Here is a 27,017-nt window from a genome sequence, read left to right as displayed (position 1 = left end):
TTTCCTTCTATGAGTAACGTTATTTTTTTTTTTTTTTTTAGTTTTATCCATCGCTATTGGTGGATTCTATGTAGGAGCATCCAATCACCGGGTGGCGGGGTTTTCAACGGCTGGCTGACTTCTAAAGGAAGTTCCTAATTGTATCTGTATGTGTGATTTACATTTTGCACTATTCTGTGTTCTATAATATTTCAAGTAACGTTTCGATAGATAACATTAAGTGAATTGTATAGTAATGGTAAGCAACGGTTTTTGTGTATAGTTTGTAGTTAAGTCATCTTTTTGTACTTTCATTACTGTTTATATTCTGACATCATAATACGTGAAAAAATTAACGTTAACTTCATTTCTATTTATAAGTAGTAACACTGACAGTACAGTTACGACTACAAGTGATTAAATAACAACTTTCGCCAAGTGTGCCTTCCGTGTAACAAGGAGAATTTTAGGCTTGAGGTTTTAAAAAAACGAAGTTCTTAAGTGATATGTTCAAGCTCAATGCTAATAATATTAGCTCTTTTTCTGTAAAAAGATTGACTCATTAAGGCTTTCTAATGAATGTGAGAAATTCAAAACCAAAATTACTTTCCAACCAACATGATTCAATTTATAGATCAGTGGATAATATTAAGCGTAAGTCAATGTTTTTGTAAAGTTTCGAACACTAATTACTGCTATTATTAATATTAAATGGCCTAACACTAACGGTAAAACACGTTAGTATGGAGACCACTTGTGTTAAATGTTTAAAAGTTGAATGGTAATTATAAGATGGACTTTTAGGTTTCACTTTTCAAAAGGATAAAATTTAAAATTTGTAAAACAATTCTGCCAACATTTCACAGGATAGTTTTTGAAGTATTTATTTAATGATCAAACTTGGTAGAATATTAACTATTATGTATAATTTTACAAAATCATTTATCAGTTTATGTGGCACTTCTCAATTTCATGTACTCCTGACTTCTAGTTTTCTTATTTTGTTTTTACCTGTACAAAATATATTTTTGAAAAAGAAAAAAAAAACTTGTTTGAATTTTCCTAAACTTTTCTACTTGGAAGTTATGTTAATTCTATGCATTCTGCAGCTTTTTAGACACCTTATGTACTTAGAGTCCTGAGAACTGGAGATTGGTTAAATTATCCTTTAAGATACCATTTCTTATACTGATTTGAAACTTAGAAATACAAATCCTATGGTTATATTTCTAAACATATCAATGTAATGTTTCACGTTTCTCATATGATTTTATCAAATTCAAAATTTGTTTCAGCACAAGAGAAAAATGTTGAGGCTTCATTGTTTTACCTAGTTTGAAGAGTGTTGTGTTTATGTAATCGTGTCCTATAGTCATTTTGATGTCTTACCACAACTGTTGAACTCTCCATAAAAATGGAAGACTCTGGCTTAGAAGTTCACCATTCCCAGCATAAACTGGTGAACAAACTGAGAAATAGTGATCCAGAGAAGTTTGCAACTTTGTGCCGAATGCACTTGTGCTTTACCCTGGACTTGAGTCAAGAGGAATTTTCTGTCTTGTTGGAGTCCAAAAAAACTGAAACTAAATCCAGGAAAGGGTTTGGTGGTTTTGGAAAGAAAACAAAACAAGGTCAGATATTACTGATTTATGTGTCTATTATTAGACTATATAAGATAAGTGATAATACAGAAACTAGAAATTGTACAAACATTAAAGACTACTTAAAATATAATAACTCAAGTATATTCTTGTATCTTAGTTCATTATTACTTGTCTATAGTGTGATGAATTGTAAATTGTTACACATGTTGTACTAGATCAGTTTGGAATAGCTATTATTTCTATAGCTTTGAATCAACTTAAATTTTATTATTTTAATTTTGAGTCAGGCTTAATGCTGGCCAAATTGCTGTAGTTATTGTCTCTTGCAGTGGGTCTCTTTTAGCCCTTACCTTCTACTGTGTTGACAGTTTGGTCTTAACACAGGCCATTTTTTAGTGTCAGATCAAGTTGTCCACTCTAGCATTCTAAACTAATAATTTTAATTATCTGTGCTATTAAACTGGCTCTTTTCTCTATTGTTAGATTAAATACAACTTCAGCTGTGGTCTATAAGAATGGGTCAGTTTAAATACAGGCTGCCTTATGTTGTGGTTGCTAATTTAACTTTAGTTGGATTTTATAGCAGTATGTTGGTGTTAGCCCTAAACTTTCTTCTTAAAAAACTTTAAGTTTTGGTTACCCTGTTTGTAGTGTTGAATTTGAAATCATTATGAAAGGTCTGTTTGACAGTGGCTTCTGGGAGATAAAAAATAATTATTTTGAATCTCTGATGGTCAGATTGAGGGTAAGGTAGTTTAAGAAAAGTGCAATTAAATGCAATTTTTATCACAAATTTTTAGATATGTTAGTAATTAAGTCTCATACGATTATTCCATATCTTATCCCTGATGTAGTATCAATAGTCTTTCTTGTGTATAGGATAAACAAACTCAAAGCATTTACCTTATTGGTTGTTCAGGGCTGTCTCTGCCTATCGTTTAGATAGATCAACTTTAGCTGGTTACCCTGTTACATCTATTATTGTCTGCAGTGTTGGGTTAATTGTTTATTCCCCAACTAGTTTTAATTAGTTCTGTCCCTGTTTCTATAGTTCTAATGTAATGTGAACTTTCTCCCTGATTATGCCACAGTCGCTGACCCTTGTCTACCAAATCTTTTTGAAACAGTGCTTCTCGTTTACTCCAACTCTTTAGTTTATATTTTCGTTACATAACTGAAATTAGTGGAAGTTAAAGGAAAATTTGACCTTGCTTTATATTGTCAAGTGTATATCAACAACAATTGTATTGCGCAACTAAGTTTGTTTTTCATACGTTGTCCGTATGTGTTTTCAGCCGTTACAGTATTGACGGGGTTGGTCCTATTCAAATTGGATTAATATGCACAATATGTCTCAAAATATATTATCCTATTTATATTTAATGATAACAGATAAACATGTGTATTATTGTTTTTTAAATACTGTATCCAATTGTTTTATCTAGAAAACTTCCAATGTTATAATACGACTGCTTCTCAGCTGTTGCGATTGATTAAAAGAACAGATAAGTATTACATTTTTCCAGCTGCATTCTGTGTTAGATTAGATTTTAACACCCTGTATTCAAAGGGAGGATTATACGGTTCACATCAACACCTGGCAAAGTTTCTTATTGCGCGTTATGAATATCGCTAAAAACTGCGTTCCTGTGTTAATAATACCATAATAGGCTTCAAAGTTAAGACTTTTTGAGTATCATATAGAATACACAATCCTTGTGTACAGAAAACGTTCAGTTGTGACGTGTGTGTGTGTGTGTGTACACCTATCTGGTGGGAAAGAATGTGCGAATGGGAAACTGGGTCACGTGTAGAGGGGAGTAGAAACTGGAGGCATATAGATGTGTCATTACCCCTGTGATGTGTCATGAAAACAAGTATGAGTAGTGGAGTGTACCTGGAATACAACATGAATAAGGAATAGGTACAACTTTGAGGAGTTTAAATAGGTTTTTGGATTTCCATTTTTCTAAGTTGTTTACGAAGTATTTAAGTAAAAGAAAGAAACAATGTTATGAGGCACGGCAATAATTTGTCTTGTAATTTGGTTAAAGTTCGTTTATCAACGATAATTATGAGAAACTTGTGTAGAACAAATCCCTAAGAGTCAGGAAAAGTTGTAATTATTTGATGATAATGTGTCATTTGTAATTCCTTGTTTAGAAATCCAACGTAAGATGGCGATAGTGTATCGTGTTCGTTGATTTTGAAAGTATAGATTAATGATAAAGTGCGATTATTAAAAAAAAATCGAATGTATTTGTTTGTTTGAATTTCGCGCAAAGCTACACCAGGGCTATATGCGCTAGCTGCCCCTAATTTAACAGTGTAAGACTGGAGGGAAGGCAGCTAGTCATCATCACCCACCACTGACTCTTGGGCCCCTCGGTGTGGATTCCTGTACGTGGTGAGGGGACCTCCCAGGGAAGGTTCTGTTCTATCTGGTTACCTTCTCTGGGATCTAAACATCCACCCACGTGTTTGCCGTGCGTGGCGACCCGTGAAGGGGAGGAAAGGATCCTGGTGGTTGAGGGGTCCAACCCTAACACACCATTTTGGCATCGAATTCCTGTAGACGGGCGGCCTTTGGGTGGCCCCCCTTGGGTCAATCGGCTGGTCCACTTGGGCTAGAGTCAACCAAGTACCAGTGTTGGAAGTTCTCAACGGGTGTTGTGGACATTGTGCCTGATGCTGGTGTTTGGGTATAGTGCTCACGAAACCCTGGCGTTGCTGCATTGTCCTTGCATGACTTTGTAGTGCGTCCCCTTGTAGGGCTCCATGGTGGGTGGGGTCAGTGGGTACCGAAATTTTTCCTTTTCCTATGGATCCTCCAAAAAATTTAAATAAAATTGTAAAAAAAAAACAGTCAATGGGTAAGCGACCACGTCTTGAATACTCAGAACAGCAATCTTCAACATCAGTAACATACGTACCTCATTTTCTTATATTACATTCTCTTTCGGAAAATCCTTTAGGGCAAATGTCCCCTTTTTATATTCAAAAGGGACTAGAGGGACTTGCTGGCTCTCCAAAGTCAGTAAAGAAACTTCGATCTGGTGACATATTGGTTGAAACATCCACATCCCAACACAGTGAACTCCTCTTGAATTCAAAGGCAATTGGAGATATACCTATTGAGGTTACACCCCATGCTACCTTGAATTCTTCACGAGGAGTTATTGTTGAAAGGGATTTGAAGAACGTTCCCGAGTCAGAGATTCTCGCTGGTCTCTCCACTCAAGGTGTTTCTGCAGTGAGGCGCATCTCCACTCACAAAGATGGAGTTACACTGCCAACAAATACCCTCGTTTTAACATTTACTTCACCACGTGCACCTGCCACCATCAAGGCAGGTTATCTTATTTGCAGGGTTCGGCCATACATACCAAACCCTCTTCGATGTTTCCAATGTCAGAGATTCGGCCACTCAAAGACATCTTGTCGTGGTTCCCTGACATGTGCTCGTTGTGGAGGCAAGGACCACGATGCCTATGACTGTGACATGAACCCACATTGCGTAAACTGCAATGGTTCTCACCCCTCTTACTTTCATTCTTTCCCAAAATGGTTGGAGGAAAAAGAGGTGCAGCGTTTGAAAACGACACATAACATTAGTTATCCTGAGGCTCGGAAATTCCTGTCCACAACTCCATCTCGGACATATGCTGCTGCACTTCATTCCACAACTACGGTGGGAGTGCAGACAGATCTCTCTGTGCCTCCAAGAGAATCGTTTTCAAAACAAATGAAAAGCCTTTTGACCTCCGTGGTTAAAAAGGTTGATGAATCGACTTCCACACCCATCTCTGTTCCTCCCATACCTTCCAACAAACCTCAAGATCCACGTCCTTCAGTTTCAAATACAGGCATTTCTTCTGATACATCTTTTCTCCCACCACAAGAGACAAAACAATTATTCGTTCGCGTCCTCAGTCACTGGATTCCCCTTCCAATAACAAAAACCTGCCCACCCGACCCAGAGCAGGATCCATGGAGGTTGATAGACCTCCTCCGACTAAAGACAGTAAAGAAAAAAGACGTGGTCGTAAACCGAAGGGTTCTCCAGCCACTTCACCTACCCGTTCTTAAAAATGGCCACCTTGATACAATGGAACTGTCGAGGTTTACGTTCTAATCTGGATGATATCAAAATGCTGATTGCTTCCTACCATCCTGTTTGTCTTTCTTTACAAGAAACATTTCTCAAAACTGCTGATACTTTCTCCATTCGGCAGTTTTCTCTGTACAGAAATGACAGGTTGTGTGATGGTCGAGTACATGGAGGGGTGGCACTGTTGGTTGATCAACACGTGCCCACCCTGTCTTTGTCACTCAACACACCCTTGGAGGCTGTAGCCATCCGTGTTTCCTTGGGTCGTACCATCACTGTTTGTTCTCTGTACCTGTCCCCTGGAGAGACATATGATCAATCAAATCTTGATGCTCTCGTTGAACAGTTGCCATCTCCATTTCTAATCCGATCTGTAGAGCGGATGCTCTCTGATCAATCTTTCTCTTTTCAATACTGGTTCTTCCACTTACTTTCATCCACCTAGTCAGTCCTTTACTGCTATTGATCTCTCAGTTTGCTCCCCTTCATTATTCTCCCATTTTTCATGGAGGGTTGACAGTAATCCACTAGGCAGTGATCATTTTCCAATCCTTTTGAGAGAGACTGGCCGTGGTCGATGCCACCCTACCCGCGTGCCCCGGTGGAAGCTGGATCAGGCAGACTGGTCCACTTTCACTGCTCTCGCAGAACTTAATCCTGCCATCGTAAATCAGCCATCAATAGACGACTGTGTAGCAGCGGTAACTGACTGTATTACACATGCAGCTTCTCAGTGTATTCCTAAAACCTCAACACGTTTTCCACGATATCCTCGTCCGTGGTGGAATCCTGCTTGCCACTTAGCATGGAAGGCTCAAAAGCGGGCCTGGGATACTTTTCGTAGATATCCCACACTTTCAACCGGGGTTGCTTTCCAACGGGCCCGTGCACATGGTAGGTGGGTAAGACGTCAAAGCCAGAAGGTATCTTGGATTAAGTTCACAACCAGCATATCTTCTACCACCAGTTCCAAGATCATATGGGACAGGATTCGAAAGGTTAATGGGCACTACAATTCTGTCCCCCTCTCGATCTTACTCTCTGATGGTCAGGAGGTGACTGATGTTCGGAACATCGCTAACACTCTAGGTGAAAGCTTTTGCCGGGTATCTAGCACTTCTGCTTGTTCCTCCACGTTCCTGGCCATCAAGACTCGGGCAGAGCGATCACCTCTTTCCTTTCGAACTGACTGTTTCTTTGACTATAATTGTCCCTTTACCCTGGTGGAACTAAAAATGGCCCTTCATCGGTCTGCCAGCACGTCTGTTGGACCTGATGATATTCATTATGACATGCTGCACCATCTATCTCCTGCTTCTCTTGATGTCCTTCTGATTGTTTTCAACTGGATCTGGCAGGAGAATGTTTTTCCTGATGCCTGGCGCCAGGCCATTATTTTACCTTTCTTTAAGCCAGGGAAAGATTCCAAGATTCCTTCAAACTACCGTCCAATTGCTTTGACGAGCTGTCTCTGTAAGACATTAGAAAGGATGGTTAATGCTCGTCTTGTTTGGTTCCTTGAATCAAACAACCTCCTCTCGCCCACCCAGTGTGGGTTCCGTCGACAGCACTCCACCACAGACCACCTCATTCGTCTTGAAACATCTATCAGAGAAGCCTTTCTCAACTGCTAACATCTTGTATCAATATTCTTTGACATAGAGAAGGCTTACGACACAACATGGAGGTATGGCGTTTTGCGAGACCTCCATACATATGGGTTACGTGGCCATCTACCCATGTTTATTAAAAAATTTTTAATGGACAGGAGATTCCAAGTTCGTGTGGGTTCGACACTTTCCAGTTCTTTTGTACAGGAACTTGGAGTCCCTCAAGGCTGTGTATTGAGTGTTACACTCTTCAGTATAAAGATAAATGCCATCACTGAACAACTCCCTCTCACTGTTGCGAATGGGCTGTATGTCGACGACTTTCACATCTCATGTCAGTCGTCAAACATGAGATATATTGAGCGGCAACTGCAAACTGCCCTCAATTGTGTACAGAAGTGGACTCTGGCGAACGGCTTTAATTTCTCTCTCAAAAAACTGTATGCATGCACTTTTGCCGTCGACGGGGTATTCACCCTGATCCTGAACTTCATATCGGTGAAGTTTTGCTGCCAGTGGTCCCGGAGACCAAGTTCTTGGGGCTTATCTTTGCTCGTAAACTGACCTTTATACCACACTTAAAGCAGCTTCGGGTCAAATGCACAAGAGCACTGAACATCCTCCGTGTTCTCTCTTCTACCAGTTGGGGGACAGATCGCTGTTCAATGTTAAAGTTATATCATGCTCTTATTAGATCGAAACTCGATTATGGATCAATGGTCTATGGCTCTGCCAGACCCTCGGCCTTAAAGATGCTGGACTCCATTCATCACCAAGGACTTCGACTCTGCACTGGGGCTTTCCGTACCTCTCCAGTTCAAAGTATATACATTGAATCTCGTGAACCTTCTCTACACCTTCGCCGTTTGCAACTATCTTTACAATATACTTCGAAACTTCATTCCTTACCAAAGCATCCCACCTGGAAATGTGTTTTCCTTCCTCGGTGGGCAGTACTTTTTCAGAACAGACGATCTGTCATTGCTCCGTTTGGCCTTCGCATCCGGGCACAATTGGATGAATTGGGTCTGTCCTTGGATAACATTGCAGATTCCACAGGTCGGCCCATCCTACCATGGCTTATTACAGCCCCCAAATGTGACCTTTCTTTCAGTCACCTAAAAAAAAGGCAGATACTCCAGATTGGAAGTACCGTCTTTTATTCAATGAATATCTTTCAAACAATCATTCAGTTCCCATTTATACAGATGGTTCCAAATCAAGTAATTCAGTGGGCTCTGCTACGGTTTGCTATGGGTCAGTAGTTGCGCGCAGAATCCCTTCTACAGCTTCTGTGTTCACTGCTGAACTGTATGCCATATCTCTTGCCCTGTATCATATTGCAGCTGAGCAGTACTCCAACTGCACTATTTATACTGATTTGCTTAGTTCTATACTTGCCTTGGAATCGCTACACGTTAGCTCACATCCTATTCTCGCTGATATTTGAAACCGACTGGCCCATTTCTCATTAGCAGCTACTTCAATCCAGTTTTTCTGGATACCAGGCCATGTTGGTATTCGCGGGAACGAGCTTGCAGATATGGCAGCTAAATATGTCTGCTTCAGCACCATCACTCCTATGCCTATTCCGTACATGGACTATGGTGTTGTCTTTAAGGCTCGGCTCCGTGCCAGCTGGCAGTCCACTTGGAGTGAGCAACGCGACAACAAACTTTTTTCAAATCAAACCCAAAATTGGACTTTGGCCATCTAGCTTCCGTAAAGTTCGGAAGGAGGAAGTTGTTCTCACTAGGCTACGCATTGGTCACAGTTTTTTAACTCATCATTTTCTTTTATCTGGAGCTGATGCACCAATGTGTTGTTTATGTAACACTCAAATCACTATCAGCCACGTTTTACTTTCTTGCCATCGTTACAATTCTCAACGACGGCAATATTTTAAACATACTTTTTCCCAGGGTCAGTCTGTAACATTGGACAGAGTTATTGGTGATGGTGACTCTGTCCACCTTGATAATGTTTTTAATTTTTTAATGGCCTTTTAATAATCTTTTTAATCTCATTTAAGTGTTGCATATTTATTCATTACACCTTTTTTAATTGTGGTTCCTTTTTTACAGTTTTAATCTCTCTCATTCAATTTGACATTGGACAATGGCCAGAACATTAAATAACTCGACACCAGGACTGGAAAGGCCAACTTCAGGTGACTAACGCTACTGTTTGAACTACTCGTTAGTCGTCCTGGCGAGTTGTTATTATACTTTTGCTGCATATCATTTCACACTTTTACTACTTTACTTTTTAGTACTGACCATATTGACTCATAATTCGGAACCAGGACTGGAAAGGCCAACTTCAGGTGATTGACGGTGGTTCTTGAACTTACCTGTTAGTCTTCCTGGCAGGTTATGATCATTACCTTTTTGCTAGAGTAAATACCTTACAACTTCTTATACTCTGCCTTCTATCTTAACATTGTAGACTAGGTGTCAACATTGGTTTTATACTTTTTTGTTTTACCTTCATTTCTATTTATGTCTGTTACTACATTTATTTTTTTATTTTTTTTTACATTTTTACCGAATGTCTGGGGCAGATAGCCTCGCTGCTTTGTGCCATAAAACACTAAATCAATCAATCAATCAAGACTCTTGGGCTTCTCTTTTACCAACGAATTGACTGCACATTATAACGCTCCCACGGCTGAAAGGATGAGAATGTTTCGTGCGACTAGGATTCGAACCCGTGACCCTCAGATTACATCTAATGTAAGATATGTGGGAAAAGCCTGTATAAACTCAGTTGTCTCGTGTTGCACGAGATTTGTCGTTATCTTCAACTTTCTTAACACTAATTGAAACACTGAATGAATGACGCGACTTTTATTTTTTACTCCGTGTTTGAAACAAGCCAACAATTACAGACGTTTTCAATGTGACATATGGGCTTTTCGAATAACGACTGACAAATCCTCGTGTTAGGTGTACATCACTCACCCAATCATATTGTAGCGTGTGGCTTTAAATGACAGTGTTCACAGTAATAGATTCACCGTCAGTTTGAGTTTTAAAATCACTTGTTTGAAAACGGTGTTTACTCACCAGATAGTTATGAAACTTATTTCGGGTAACGTTTCGCCATTGCGGAATCATTATGGGTAATTGCAATGTTAACTCTGTTATCCCGATGAAGCCATAATGTTTAAAGTAATTTTTTCTTATAATCTGGAGAGTAAAAATAGTTTTGTATTCTAAATTAATTGCCAAAATGGATATTATATAGATATCTTAAATTTGTTGAAATTGTAAAAGTGGTTTAGACTAAGGAAAGGTTTCTAAGGTTTAAATAACTGGAGAGAAAATTATTATTTTATGTATAAAATCAAGCAAGTCACTTTCCATCTTCTACTTTAGGAACTGGCATGGACAATTTTTGGGTTACACCTCTTGTCGGGTCGCGCTGTGAGGACATTCAGTGTACATTAAATAAATGAAAAACGGAACTTCCCTGTATTTTATTAGCGAATACAATCGACAATAACTCGTATGAATAAACAAATAACAAATTAATTGAGACATTACTTACCAGAGAAGTCAATAGTTTTTCCACTGGACATACAGATGTTTTAAAGTCTCGTGAAGTATTGTGAACTTTACGCTGTTATCCGTAGTGATAGAATTAAATAGAGAAATAATATAGTGAGAAGTGAATTTGACGTCAAATACTGAATTATTCAGACTCAATTAGAATACAATAAGTTATGTCTATTTAACTAATAGGACTTGAGCCAGTAGATGTAGACTTATTTTCAACCAATCAGGGATGTTTCCATCATGCCCCCCCACAACTTCGTGGTCGGGCGAAGTTCAAACGTCTGCAGATCTTACAAAACGTTAATCCGCCTCTAATCTAGCCTTTGATCGCTTAACGAAACAGCACTGGCAATTTTTAATGGATATCGAAAATACAGGCTTATTAAATAAAGACTTGTTTGTTTTCTGCCAATAGGAAATGCGCTGACTTCCAGATATACATTTCCCTTTTCTATGTATATATAACACAAGTGTACAGTACAGTTGCTATGTCTGCCTATAAATGTGTTATTTTATTTTTACTTCAGTAATGTTTTTTAAAAAAACTGATGGTTCGTTAAGTAAAATGAGTCGAAACTGTAAATGACAGCTGGTAACGGTTGGTTGCTATAGGTCCTAGGATGCAGAGAATCACCGTCATAATGTTACTTGTGTATAAAGTTATTGGCATAATGTATTGTCCAGAACGATTTTAGTGTAGCGTGAACATTTTACTGTCAACAATAGTCACGTGCGAGATGTTATCTTTGTTACTGATGTTACTAGCTTGTTGGCGACAGGTGGCACAAGCCGTAACATTTCTCCCAAATAGTCTCAATTGTTAACAATTGCCACCATAGAACTCGTGTCTGAAATCTGAAACATGACATAACCTGATTATACCAAATTTTAACCGTTTTGCTAGTTTGTTTAAATAGAACAAGCTATTTCTATGTCCAAGAACAGGGTATAGAAGTTGAAATAATAAACACTTTTTACACACTGTCGTTTGTTCTAGTTCACCTCAGAGTAGGGGCGAAAACAAACTTGTAAGTTTGAAGTTTAACTTTAATATTAGCCAATCTATCAAAAACTGTTTTTTGACATCACAGAAAAGTGGTTTGTAAACCAACAGTGTGAACTGATTAGATTCGTAGTTACTGGGATTTGGAACTTTACCAAAGTTTAATGCGAGAGCCTCAAGTATATGTTATTTTCAAGTGTTTAGTAGTCCTACATAACCATGAGGACCTGTAACTTTTATAAAGTCACCAAAATTATCAGTCACCACATGAAAATAACAACGATCAGTGGAAAAATCAGTAAAGATTCGGGCAAAACTAGCTTTTATAATTGTTTAACACACATTACTCTTAGTCGAAAAGAACATTCTAATACTGATCCACCCTGTATACACACACGTGTGTGTGTGTGTGTGTGTGTGTAACACTACTCAAGAATCGTGCTACGTTTATGATGCACGCTACCACGTGTATTCCTGTAATTTATAAAACTACAGTAAACACCTAAAACTTGACGACAAGTTCCAAACTCTTGTTAGTTTAACCATGAACTCATATTCTTGTACATTACCCATAATATTTAGTATGAAGCTATAAAGCCCGTTTTCACTCTCACAGTTTGTCTTTTCCTCCTGTATCACAGATGATGTCGTGTTACACTTATTTTCCGTAATTTTTTTGTTTAATCCCAGTGACGGATTCTGGATTTTCTTCCAGGTGGCGGTATTCACATTTCTAGAAAACAAGTGAAAGGATACACTCTTAAATAACAGTTGACGCGACTTCAACTGGTCCGTAGTCGTCTAAGCCTGTACATGTTGTTATACTAGGTTTTGCATTGCAAACATAACTGTTTATTCAACATAAAGTGTTATATAAATGGTTCTCTTTATGGAGGAGTGGTCAGGGGGCTCTTGTCTCGCAAGCTGAGGGTATCGGGTTTGAATTTCCGTCAGTAAGTACTTGTCCTTTCAAACAGGGGAACATTATTATGTTCGATGAATTCCACTATTTGTTGGTAAAAGGGTAGCTCAAGAGTTGACTATCTGCCTTTCTTTTAGCGTGTCGTTGCTAAATCAGGAACAGTTAGCGCAAGTATAGCTTTGCTCGAAATACCAAACAAACCACGTTTGTGTGTGAAATGAATAAATAACAGTTGTTTCGAAATTTAAAACAAATTCAATGTCACCGCTTAATGAGTTTCTATAGTTTAAAAACTAACAGAATTTGTTAATGTATGTATCACAAACATTTGATACGAAGCTTCGGATCAGACAGCTGTAAACCAATCATGGTGAGTGTTATGTAATTAGAAAAGTACTGCTATTATCTTCTTATTGAAATAACTTAAGCGTGAATAAGTTTTTTAACGGTACCCCTCTTGCGGCTACATTTTATAACGCAATTTTCACGATAGTATATAAAATGACAATGAGTGTAATAAAACATCTTGAAAACCAAGTATGTGATTTTGGAACCTTAATTGTATGTTAGCAAAAGCATATACGCTGTTGTAACTTTACGATTAGACTGGGTTTACGATTTCGTGATAGTTTAAACTTAAGAACAGCTGGGTTCTTTTGTTTGCTTGTTTTTTTTTCAACGCAAGTAACTGACACGTATTGCTCATCAAATCTCAGTTTCACGTCTGAACAGTTGTCTCGAGTTTAATAATGGGTTAGCTTATTTGAGTTCTGTGTTATGAAAACGTACGCGTTGTTACTGAAGGCGGCAGACATGTCAGTGTTTTGTTGGCGGGCAGGGTACTGTGTAAAAAGGCCAGTCTTTTGCAGCTGGTTTTATTAGCAATGAACTGATGGAATAAGGGTTCTGTTGATGCGACTCCGCCCAACAAAACAGATGGGGGCGCTCGTGAGAGTCAGCTGCATTTTCTTTTCGCTTTGCTACCCACGTGCACACTCCTTGTTGATGCTTTATTGTTATAGTTAACTGCTATTTTACAACTTTTGCGTGGCCGCTGCGTTAAAAGGGCTTCAGCTAGCGGTGTTTTTAAAGCATGACAGAAATAGTAACAAAGCATTGTTGTCGAGCCTTGCAACGTCACAATATATGTTAAAAATAATATAACACTTGAACTTTAGTGTCATGCGCGTACAATGATGAAAGAAATCACTCTTAAAGTACCATCGGGTTCGAATCCCCATCGCACCAAACGTGCTCACCCATTCAGCTGTGGGGGGTGTTATAATGTGACGCTCAATTCCACTATTCGTTGGTAAAGGAGTAGCCCAAGAGTTGGCGGTGGGTTGTGATGACTAGCTGCCTTCCATTTAGTCTTACACTGTTAAATTAGAGATGGCTAGCACAGATAGTCCTCGTGTAGCTTTGCGCGAAATTCAAAAACAAAGTACCCTACCTTTAAGGATAAATAACATTAATTTCAATAAAAATCAAAATAAGTAATTAGGCCTATTCTATTCCTACATTTTTAACGTGTATTTTACGGCAGTTTAACATGTTGGAATGAAGTGAAACGTTTGCCAATCGTTGGTTTTGAACCTCGTTTTGTTATGTTTTTTCTTTTTCTCATACATTTGCAGGAGTGAAAAAATCTAGTGGAAGTAAGAACAACAAATTCTTTACGTTAATAAGTTGTTTCAGAAAATTTGTAATTTATATCAGCAACTAAATTAGTACTCAAACCTGTGTAACAGATTAACAAGAAATACCTAAAATTGAATTGTTGGCTTGAAATTGAATATTCCTACAGTTAACAAACCTTTGTTATAATGCTAATCTTAGAAACTTTTCTATGTTTCTTTGATTAACTTTCTCTGACAGTTAATCTGATCATAATGGTCCCTAATTTTGAACTGAGATAGGTTAGAAGGAGAACAAGTAGTCATATTGCCCACAACTAGTTGAGCAAACGGTAGGATTTGATTGTCACACTTTTAACATTCTCCTGAGAGATTAATGCATGTTTTAAGGTCAGGAGATGCAAACCTTGAACCTTTGGATTTACAGCCCACGTATATTAAATGATCGGCTACACCGACCGTTGATCAGTTCAGGATATTTAGGTCAATCTTAAAATCACACATGTAATGAAACAGACTGACAAAATTGGATGAAATTGTTGGTTTAGAAATAAACTAGGAGTTGCTGCATAGATCTACAAAGACATCATTACCCGAGGATTAAAGCAGTGTATGTCCACCATTATGAGTTGGACAGTGTATGAAAAATGACATTCATAAAATTGTTACACACTGATCATATATTTGGATAATTATACATTTTTTGTAGGTTTTCCTTTTATTGTGAATTTACTAGTGTAACAACTCTCAGATTTTTTCATTCAACAAGAAAACAAGAGAAGTAATGTTAATTTTTTACAAAATTATTGTTTCTGGTGAATCAGTAAGTGTAAATGTTTGGATTCTTCCTTTTTCTTTTGTTTGTCTTCTTTTATAATATTTTAGTTTTTTAGGTAACATTTAATGAAGTTATTTTTTAAGTAGACTATTTAGAACTGTTGTATTTTATGAAGTTTACACCTTCTAGCTAAAGGTATCATGGATGGACTTCCACTGACTCAGGAAGCAATTTGTCAAGTGTTCCAACTTATCAAATACTTGTCAAAAGATTACAGTAAGTTATGATCAGTCTACCTTTGTTTACGTATAAATATTTTAATACTTATGATGAAACTTTACATTTTTAATAGAACTATCACAAGTTGTTGATTTTACCTGGCTGTCTTGTCTGTGAAGTTCACACAAGAAAAAACGTTTGTTTATATGAATCTTTACCTGGAAGATTTTTCAACAAGGTGAACATGGACAAATCCTTCTTAAGGTCATCAAACTTTATTTAAACTTTCAACAATATTAATTTTTATTTCACATATTTTCATCTGTCTAATTTTGTAACAAGTTTGTTTACACATGGGTATTTACTTCAAAGAAAACTATTATTGTGAATATGGAGGAAAATGTAGATTAAAGTAGGGATAGTTTCTCACATAAGGTGTAGAAGTCCAGGATCATTTGTTGGAATTCTATTGTCTGATAACATGCAGTAATTTTTTTTTTTTTTCATAAATTAAATTTTATTCTTTTTTGAACTTGAAATATACAGGAAAAAAATACATTGGTAACTCAGAAGATGAAATCTAGAAAATGATAATTGTTAGGTGACAGTTGACTCCCACAGTTTCATTGTCAATCTAAATGGGGGAGTCATTATTTTATCTTGTTATTTAATGAGTGCATGCACACATACACACACACGCACACACCATAATGAAATTAAAAAACAAATTCCAGTTTGGAAACCATGATAAAAAGTTTCTTTTTGCTGAATCTTCTGTAGTAAGATTACTTTGTTATGGTTCTTAAGAATGGTTAGTAGATGTCAGTCTTGTAGATTTAATCTCTTTTTGCAGATATCGGTCAAGAGGGACTATTTCGAAAAACTGGCAGTGTGACACGACAGCAAGAGCTGAAGACCTTGCTAACCGTGGGAGCAATCATTGACTTGGATGCTGGCCATTACAGCTCTCATGACTGTGCAAGTGTGCTGAAGAACTTTCTTGCAGAAATGCCCGAACCACTACTAACAGAATCTCACTTCACAGTACACTGTCGAGTGCCCAGTAAGCTGTTTAATGAGATACTGCACAGTTAAACTGAAAGAAGTGCATTTGAAACATAATATATATTAAACAATCAGTAGTATATGAGCATAAAACCGGTATACACTATAAGGAGGAATCCAGTTGTGTCTAATATATACAAGTGTTAAGTTTGGATATATAATAGTGTATAGGACACATTGATTAGCTATGACTTTTTTAAGGTACACATGATTACGTGGAATGTTTTCCCCTGCTATTGTGATCAATAGAAAATATAAATTGTTCAAAATTCTGTTTAACCTTTTTATATCTGCTCTGTTGGATTTTATTTCTTATTCAGGACTATACCAACACGATCTTCCGCCAAGCCTACGAGATAAAGTCTTAAAGCGGCAGATAAAAATAGTACAATTGTTAGTTCTTCTACTGCCGATTGAAAATCAACTTTTATTAAAAGACATTCTTGTCTTACTGCACAAGGTGACCAAAGCTCGTGAGATGAACAAGATGGATTCAGTTAGTTTAGCCACTCTGTTTGCTCCACACATATTGTGTCCAAGAAAGGTAACATCAGTAGAGTTTGTGAAGTATAGCTAATATAAATGTGGTGGTAGAAAGGTCATTCATTTACCACTGCAATAATTTTTTTTCTTCTAAGTAATGTTTGTGTTTTACTACCTGTGCCTGTGTTCATCTTTTGTGTTTATAGTTATGGGTTGAGATGTCAGAAACAAATTCGTTTGTGGATTCATTAGACTCTTTGTGTTTTGTCATGTCCAAATAACATGGAAGACTCATTAACCCACTCAACCGTAACACTTATTTTAGGGTATACAAATGGTAAGAGCATATAGCTTACTTGTATACATTAACTACTTGTGACGTGTAATGTCCTTTCAAGGTTCTTTCCCAGAAGTACAGATTTATATAGAAGTAAAATTTTAGAGATCTAAGGGTTGAACGAAACTGACCACTAACCGTAGTCATAAAAGAATTCTTGTAAAAGGAAGTTTATATTCCCAAATGTATTTTTTACATTGACTTGTATGGATCACATTGGATTTATTTAATCCCACTCTTTAACAACAATCTTAATTTGGACTGAAGCAAATGTGTTAATAAAGCTTTTATTCATACAAATGTTTTTTTTTTTTCATCTGCTGGGGACACTTTTATAAGGTCCATAATTCAGATATTACCAGTTGTCATTCATTCGTGAATATCAAAAGATTTGTAATGAGTTTTAGTAATGTTGTTTCAAGTTAGAATAAATCCAATAATTCATAAGGTTAGTGATTGTAAGATATCAGAGACAACGTACATCAAGATGCTATAAATGTTGTTACCATGGACATTTTATAGATGAGTGCCACAGAGTTGCAAGCAGACTTTGACAACATGGTGAAAGTGGTGTCCTTTATGATTGACCATGTTCACGAGTTATTTGAAGCACCAACTGAACTTGTACAAGACATAAAGATGCATTTTAAAGATCAAGAGGTTATTCTTTCAAGTTCTGTGACTGATGATTGCCAGAAGGTTAGTGCTGTAAAACATACTTTACTCTCAGCAGTAAGTAGCACAGGTTTGTCTAATTTAAAACAAACTGAATGAAAATGTAGATGAAAGCTTATCTGAAAATTATCAGTATAGCTTCTTAGTGTTTTAATGTATTAACCTTTCAGCAGGAAGAAAGCTGTTTTTATATAGTTGGTGAACTTTGCGAGTTTGTGTTGGGGGTTCAGCAGATAAAACTGAATTCACTAGAAGGGCTGTTAATAAACGAGTTGTACCACCAGTTGATCGTGTTTTATTTTTTTATACCCAAATATAGTTGTTGATGTGATTTGTTGACTGTTATATTTGCACTTGTGTCAGTATAATAATGGTAGCTGTCTTTTAGCATTACTCAATGTAGTAAGAGAATAGTCTATATTGTATTAGATATGCGAGAAAAACCAGGAACTGCAGATGTATTTTTTTTTCTTCTGCAGTCCTTACTTTGTCCATTTTAAATTTAAAATCAGAGATGGGTAGAAAATCGTGTTTTAGTTCTGTCTTTTGTCTCTTGCATGTCATTGCATGAGAGGCCTTTAGTTCAATACCAGAACTGGCCAGTCGTAAGTGGACAATCAGAAAGATGGCCTGAAACATTATTCCTACATATATGAAGGATAATGCTTTAGAAGTTATTTATTAAATGTTGAAAGCTGATATAGGTTTATAATTAATAAGTCTAAAATTTGTGATAAAAGTTCCATAAACTATAAATATTATTAACATACCTCTTACTTAAGTGATACTCAACCTTTTCACTCCTATAGAAAATGAGAGCGAGTTGCTATACATTCCATAATATCAGGAATTGGTTGTCAGTAGTTTGTGTTTTATTGACGTAAATTAAAATGTTCCACGTGAGTTATGAAACTTAACTCGCAGCTTAGTTTTGTAATAATTAATTAGTGATGAATAAGTTTGTTACACTCGGTGACTGGAACATTATCTGTAATGTCAGAATGATGCTATCCACACCACTATAACCTTCTGTGATCGAGAGAAGAAAGGATGGAAAAACTCTGCAGACTACACCTCTCATCAGTTAGCCGAGCTTTATACTTATGTACAATGCATGCCTGACTCTTCACAGAAGAAGAAGTTTCTTAAACAGGTATATTTTGCTAGCTTATAATGATGGATAGGAAAGGAAGTTTATATAATATCTGTGAATTTCAGACGGGACTTTATTATCACACCATGATTTGGGAAGGAGTCTGGTTTTTATTTTTAAGGAGGTGAGAATTGTTAACAGTTTTAACTTGTTATAATGCATTTATTTAGCTTTTGTGTAAGTAACCAGTATTGTTCATTATATAAAGTAATAAAAACAACAAGTCTTTACAATAACGAATATTTATCTTGCAATGTAACAATAAATTAAGGTTCTACATAGTATCACTTTCTCAGTTTTCAGACTATGTTCTTTTTAATAAAAGTAACTTGAATAGCTTATTTTCATTACACCTTTCGTAATAATTTCTGCTAAAAGCAAGTTAGGCACTTAGATTGATATAAAGTCAACCTTGCAATCAGGATAACTAATTAAATGTACATTTCTTATTTAGATTAGAATTCATTGTTTCATCAGATGGGATACTCTTGTTGTTAACAGTGTTTTTGACCATAATTCCAATAATAACCTCATGAGGTGTGACCAAATTAAACGACTTAAGCTAGTGTTAAATATATACTTACATTGAGCAAATAATGCAAAATGATTTCTATAATGAAATTATAATGATATACAAAATTAAAAATTAATGACATCAGGTATTCTAAACAGTATATCAGTATTGTGAACAGAAGTAATGTTAGATAGATATCATATTTGTTACCTAGGGAACACAAGCATTAGCTGTATGTTTGAAGTACTTTCACAGAAAAAAATTGTTTTGAAAAACTTTAAACTTATTATAACTTGCTTATTGTATCTTTTATTAGCCTTTGATACATTTTACCAAAAATAATTATATATTATAGTTATCATACTAAGATTTTTGGTTGATTTTGTCAATATGTATCATTAAAGTACAATCTATTTTTATAGACTTCATTAACATGTTTTAACTCATGTATCTGGCTCATTATATGTGGAAGTTGTAGTTTTTCTTTTATCTGAATAATTTCCTTGTTTTTGCTTCCTTTGTTCAGTTTAATAAAGAAAATGGGTTTGGCACACCAAAAACCAACAAAGTGAGAAATCACAAAAGAAGCCGATCGGTAGGGGATTCCATCAAGGTAAACGGACTGTAACTAATGTCACTTAATTTGTTACGTCTTTGATTTCATTTGACTCCAGGTTCAATATTTATAGGCAATTCGATATCTAACAAACTTTGTTTTTAAAATTACTGTTTTTACTTTTGTTGAGAAAAATTAAATGGTGAAGAAATATCCTTTTTTCTTTGATTATTCTTGCGAGAAAAAAATTAAATGTAGTGTATTGTTTACTTAAAGTAGTTTAAAACAAAATTGTATTTTTAAGTTTTTTTTGAGCATCACATTGTATTTTTGTTTTGTTCATTTCTAAACTTTATTCGGTTTCTCTTGTAGAGACATTTCTTAAGATCCAGTTTGAAGAAGAAAATTACCCTAGGAGAAATACAACGTAGCTCTAGTCTAGATGTTCTTGAGGTAATCCAAAGAATCATTTTATTTCTTGACTACTGTTGGTTAATGTAAATGAAAGAGTAACGTACACACACACACACACACACACACACACACACACACACACACACACACAGAATGTTTTTATTTGCTTAATATTTTGCTATTACAGCTTTGTTGAGAGCTATTGAAAAATTGAGTTTACTAATCCAGTTGAAACTAAACTGGAACACCACTATCAGTAAATCAAATATTGATACACATGTTGAAAGGGTTCATATTAAATAGTCAATAATATAAAACATTCTGAACTTGCGTGAATCAAACACAGTTAAATAATGTGAAAATCAACAACTATTATATTTATAGGATATGTTATGAAATACATCTTTATACTTGCACATTTACAGATATGTTATTTCAATCTAACAACACAAACACAATGTAAAAAAATTATTCAAAATTCAAATGTTAAAACCTTGAGAATGTAATAAGCATTTCTACACAATAATTCAACCTTTATATTTATTCTGTTTTGATTTATAATGCATTGTTTCATCTTGAACTCAAGAAAACTAAATATTTCATCTGCCTGTGGTATCTGTGTTTTTTTATTTAATGTTCAGAAATAAGCACATGTATAAATACATGATTGATAAACACATTCCAGTTTATTTTCAATAGATTATAAACCATAAAAGATCATAGTTCCTGATGATGACTGTAATGGTGCATTCTGAAGATAATAGGCTATTTTACTTACATTAATAGAAATGTCTAATAATGGTGTCCAGTTTCATTTAACAAAGTCAAAGACAATATTGTTAGATAATTACTGAAACATCAGTGGAGGCCTTGATGAAAAAGAGCAACCCAGAAGAACTGTATCGGTTTGCACAAGCTGATTGGTACAGTTTGTCATAGCCCATGGGTGATAATTACTTCTACCTCTGCCTGGTGTAAACATTATTAATGTTTAGGAATTAGATGTTGTACCTGTGGTGTGACTTATAGTACTGATGGAATGACAATATTTAAGATATATGTCTAAAGTATAAGTTATCATTAATGATGGCCATGTGTGAATTTTTAATTTTGGTCATGTAAATACTTAAAACGAGTGAACATGATTAAAAAATACAATGGAACATGTGCTAATAAGACATAGGGTCTTGTAAAATACTGCTTGCATATATACAAATCCAAGTGGTACCTAGGGCCCAAAGTTTCCTATAGCTGCCATGGGCCAAAATATATCTAGATACAGTGCCCATTCTGAGGGCATAAAACTTGGATACAGTTTCTTTTGAAAATAATATAGTTGAGTGATAGTTTTGAAAAAAATGTTTACTTTCTTGGAATACCTAAAACAAACTTCAAGGAAACAGAATTCAAACACAAGAATAATAGCTTTTGTCATCCTTGGATAAGATCGTTGTGAGATTAAAGAGTTTCTGAATATTGTAGATCTTGACCTTATGGAATTTTAATTATAAATAATCTATGTTCTTACTTAACTGCATCAGAACGAAGATAAGGATTTGTTTGATACAGAGAATGCACCAACGAGCAAAGTGGCTAGTTCTTGTAGTGTCAAGGACAAGTTAGGAGATAAACGAAAATTTCAAGAAAAAAGGACTGTAGGAAACAGCCCACCTGTTATTGTGCCAAAACTCATGAGAACGGGTACTCCGTTAAGTAGAACTGTTTTAAGAGCTTCTAAACGTATGAAGGTAAAGTTATCAGTTTTTATTAAAACAGTTGTTTTAATATAGTACTAATAAATCTGTGTTTAATGCACTTATCATCAACACTGATTCATATGTTAGGTTTACCAATAAATGAGGTATCTAGTTGTACAGTTTCCTTTCTTTAAAATTGAATGTAAAAGTAATTTGTGGTCATTAGGAAATGAAGTGGAAAAAACGTAATTTAACTATTTTGTTTGGATAAGTGGTCGGGTTCATTTATTCAAAGGCTAAAAAGCAGTAGTTTATTATATAGAGATTCATGCCTAACTACAAAATTTGTGAGTTTGTATATTTTATGCACCTAGTAAAAGGTATAACTGTGACACTAAAACATGCAAGATAGATTAGAAGTGATAGAACTACACAAGAAAGTGGTCAAAACTTGAATCTTCTGTTAGGGTAAACACTGAAAGTAGTAAACTATACTCCTATACACTAATGTTCTTTTGGCTTTTGTATAATTTCAAAACATTTTGTATTCATTAAGGATATCTTGTATACATGTATGTATACACTAATAGATAGTGTATCCCCACTGCAATGTGGGTACTACTTCCCAGTCACCTCCAAACCTTAGGATACATTTTATAATCCCACGTTGTAGCTTGTACCCTAGGATATTTTTTTAAAATGTGCAGCATATTTTGTTTGATTTTAATGTATTTTATTTATGGCCTACAAATTTATGGTTATAATTTAATTAATCAGAGGTTGGGATTTACTGTTTTTAACAGTCCTTCCTCATGATTTTGTTTATTCATTTAGTTTCATTTGGATGTAATTATTTAATTTCACTAATATATAAATAATTGTTGCATGCGAGTTTCAAGATAATAAACTAAGACGATGGTTTGGTTGTTAAAAAGAAATGGACTCTAGTATCATGGACTTTGTATTTACTCTCTTTTGAGATGTATGTGTTTTATACGTTTGAAATTTAGAATTTAAGAAAAATTAGTTACAAAGTTGTTTGATAAAAACACATCATTTGAAATATGACATTTTTTGTGCTTGAAATTTGTATTCTTAAACTGGTTAAAACACTTTTTCCTTTACCAACAAAAGTGTGACTTGTCTCGTGATAATAAGAAACCCACTTAAGTAAAAAATGTATCTCGGAATGGCTAATACAGGTATTAACACTTTTATTAATAAAGCAGAGAATGATGTTTCAACCTTCTTTTAACCTGAAGGTGACCTAAGAAGGTTGAAACATCATTCTCTACTTTATTAATAAAAGTGTTAATAACCATACCAACCATCCTGTGGCTTGTCTCTTAAAGAAATGCGAGATCTAGTCTCTTCTTTGTAACTGAGTGTAAACTGGTTCTAGAGAATTTCTCCCTTTATTAGTAATCCTGAACATGGACAACCCAAATAACAAAATTGGACCTCTTGTAGTTGTATGTGTGTGTGCACAATGTTTGACATGCCTTTATTTGTTGTGCAGGCTGCAGTCATGATACCGAGAAGCCGAAACTCCGTGGTGCTGACACCTAACTGATCTCAATTAGTAGAAGGAAAGTGATTTATGTTACTTCTAGTAATATGTATTTGTGTATACTACTTTGAAGCATGACCATACAATGTTATGGACATCAAATCTAAGTGAAAAACAAACATCAAAGAAATTAGCATGCAATTAGCTGAATTTCCAGTTGGTTGTACATTACAAAATCCAATTATTGATAATGGATTAGTTTGTTAAAGATAACTACATAAACTTGAGTATCAGAAATAGTTTCCAAGTTAGCATTTGACAGAGAAAGTTCAACCCTTCAAAAATGTTTGATTTTTTTTTTTTTAACTTGTATGTTTTTGTAACATCATGAATGATTATTGGAACTAGTGTTTCTACAATGTAAAGGTACAGGTATTAAAAGAAAAAAAAATTACAATACATTTCCAGTAATTTCTAAATCATACAACCATTCCTGTAAAGTTGTACGTTAATATTATTTTGTAGATGTATTTAATAGATAAACCCTTTCAAAATGTACATTAATCAAGTCTTTATAATAAAGTAGCATAGTAATCCATTAGAATGTAACTACAAATTGTCCCATTTCTGATGAAGACAAAACAACCATTGGAAAGAGCCAGATATTGATTCAACTATTAATAGACTGAAATTAAGAAATCATGGGGTAAAGAAATTTGCAAACCTGTTAGTATAATGCCACTAATTAATTATGATGAGCATTTCATTGTTATCTTAGACTTTTCAGTACAAAGCATTCTTTTAAATTAATATAGATTTTGGTATTTTATTACTGAAGTATTATATTATTCAGAAGGGCTGACCAATACTGTTCCAGAAACTTTTAACAGTTTATAGACTGGCCACGATATGGCCTTTTTTTGCATAACTTAATTTAAAATTGTATCTTAGTATTAAAGTTATGCAATCTTTATTTGAAATTGTTTGTAGTGTATGTTAGTAAATATTGGCATTGAAAGTATTTCTTACTGTCTTACCACAATGATATGTAGGAATTAACCTGTACAAGTTTCTCATTACAGTGACAACTCTGTCCAAGTTGAATTACATCCGTTTTCATTTCCAGCAAAAGTCAAAGCATATGGACTTAGTCTTAACATTGATAAGAAGATAGTTTAATTTGCCAAAATATTTAAATTCATTCTGATCTTTATAGTAGGATGCTAATCCTTTCAGTGGTCTCAAGTGACAGATGAGGAATGATATAATAGCATACCATGTAATATGAGAATATCACTGAAACAACTGTGATAGTTTTATTGCTCAGACGTTACTCTAGCTGTAGCAATAATAAATTACTAATTAATTTTATATAAAATAACGTTTCATATTGATGCTATTTCTTTGTAGATGAAGTGTGGTTTATAACTTTTGTTTTTTAAATGAAATCCTTAGTTATATTAGAAGTATTGTACTTGTCAAATAAACTGGTTTTTTCTTTGTATTGCGTATCTCAAAGCATTAAATAATTAGTTAAAGATAAGTAAAACTAGAGATTTCTAGTTTAAACCAACAGGAACTTTGTTCAGTTGTTTTATTAATAAGTTTTTAGATTATTATTTAGCTATAAGTTTGACATTTTATTTTAATATCTTTTTGAAGGTTATCTTTTTCCTTTTAAGTCAATATCATTTTTGTTATTTTTTTTCATGTTTTTATGGGGCTTTGTTTTCTTTATGATTATTAAAGTTTATAAGTGGCTTGATCTCTGCTGATTATACTGTGTATATAAATGTAAAGTTTGATTTTTATTTACGTATATGAATTACCTACTTTTGCCTTTGTAATTGCTCACCCCTTCCAGTGTCTCGAACTTTTCTGACTGGTAGCCCAAGAACAGCCTAATGGATATTAGGGCATTATATAGTCAATGTGATATTCCATGGTTCATATCCCAGTTTCATGGTGTTGACTAGTTGGCTTCCCTCTAGTCTGTTACTTCAAATTTAAGGAAGGCTAGTTCAGGTAGCCCTCTTGTGGTTTAACATACAATTAAACAAACTACAAAGTGGCTGGTAATATTCATATCTCAAACAAGTGTAAAATCTAGGGTTATAGTTACTTTCTCAACCCTTAAAACCCTATTATTCAATTAAATTCAAATTTCCAAGAGGTGTGAACTGGTAATTTGGCCATCATCCTCTTCTGCTGTTCCATTACCCTTTCATTGTTTATCATAATACAGAAATATGAAAAAAATAAAACCTGTTAATTGTTTCACAGGAAAATTTCCTGATGCTAGAGATGTTATTTTGTAAGCATAAAATTTTCAGGCATGTGATTTGTAACTTCTCTTCTTGATCTCGTCTTAGCAAGTAGATGGACCTTATAGGCATCACATTGATTTGTGAATAAAGAAGAAATAGTAAGCCTGGTCAGCTTTAATTTGGTTAAAAAACATGATGTTATTTATATTGATTTATGTAGTTCCATGCTGTTTCTCAGCATGTCTAGTTTTTCTGATTTTAAAGTGTTGATTTCTTCAAGGGTTGGTTTGTGGGTTTTAATAGTAGTTTTTTGTAAGAAACATGTTCTTAAAGAGTAAATAAAATAAATTTTATCTGAAGTATTAAACAGTATGCTTTCTACCAACTTCCGACGTGCGTCAGTTTTGACGTAGTTTTTATAATGTGTTTAAAAATTCTAACATTACAATTGATTGTTCCTCTTCAAACCTTGTATACTTTCCCTGAAATTATTTTTTGTCCTTTATCATATAATTCTTCAGTATAATATCAACAACTTAAGGCTTTTGTACCAACTTTCGTTCTCTTACTCTTCAAACGCAAATTACCAAAATAAGTGACCTTAATCATATATTATGTAAATATTCATCTTTAGTCTGTATGTTTTAAACACACAGTATTATAGCAAAATATTTTTCTTTTTCTATAGTTACTTTTTGTTAGATTTGTGCTTTATTATGTATTTAATGGGTTGGTTGTTGGATCTACTGAACATTTTTTTCACCTTGATGTTTCACAGAAGTATGTTCCAAATATCTTTTTTTTTTCAAGACAATAAAAGTGTTTATTTGATTTTTCATTTTGTATAAATGTTTAAAAAATGATTTACTTAAAGAAATATCCATGTTGGCAAATTGTAGCACAATGGATGTGGTTTGTGCCAA

The 27,017-nt window shown here is 34.8% G+C and overlaps 1 protein-coding gene across 7 annotated transcripts; it reads left to right on the top strand.

The window, feature by feature from the left end:
* Window positions 1-26,454, top strand: LOC143257356 (rho GTPase-activating protein 19-like). Of its 7 annotated transcripts, none has more exons than XM_076515903.1 (11): window positions 1-146; window positions 1,275-1,610; window positions 15,394-15,480; window positions 16,277-16,486; window positions 16,809-17,032; window positions 17,831-18,007; window positions 18,984-19,136; window positions 20,177-20,263; window positions 20,579-20,659; window positions 22,162-22,368; window positions 23,837-26,454. In XM_076515903.1, the coding sequence occupies exons 2-11, from the start codon at window positions 1,394-1,396 to the stop codon at window positions 23,888-23,890; spliced, it is 1,497 nt and encodes a 498-aa protein (XP_076372018.1). In that variant the 5' UTR covers window positions 1-146; window positions 1,275-1,393; the 3' UTR covers window positions 23,891-26,454. The 7 variants fall into 7 exon arrangements, with proteins under 7 accessions (XP_076372018.1, XP_076372017.1, XP_076372019.1 ...); XM_076515902.1 differs by having other exon boundaries at window positions 114-238; XM_076515904.1 differs by lacking the exon at window positions 1-146 and adding an exon at window positions 396-633.
* The last annotated feature ends 563 nt before the right edge of the window (window positions 26,455-27,017 follow it).

This window comes from Tachypleus tridentatus, chromosome 7 (assembly GCF_004210375.1).
Source record: "Tachypleus tridentatus isolate NWPU-2018 chromosome 7, ASM421037v1, whole genome shotgun sequence".
NCBI lineage: Eukaryota > Metazoa > Arthropoda > Merostomata > Xiphosura > Limulidae > Tachypleus > Tachypleus tridentatus.
The sequence above is the reverse complement of the archived record's forward strand: the minus strand, read 5'-3'. Positions and strand labels throughout refer to the sequence as shown.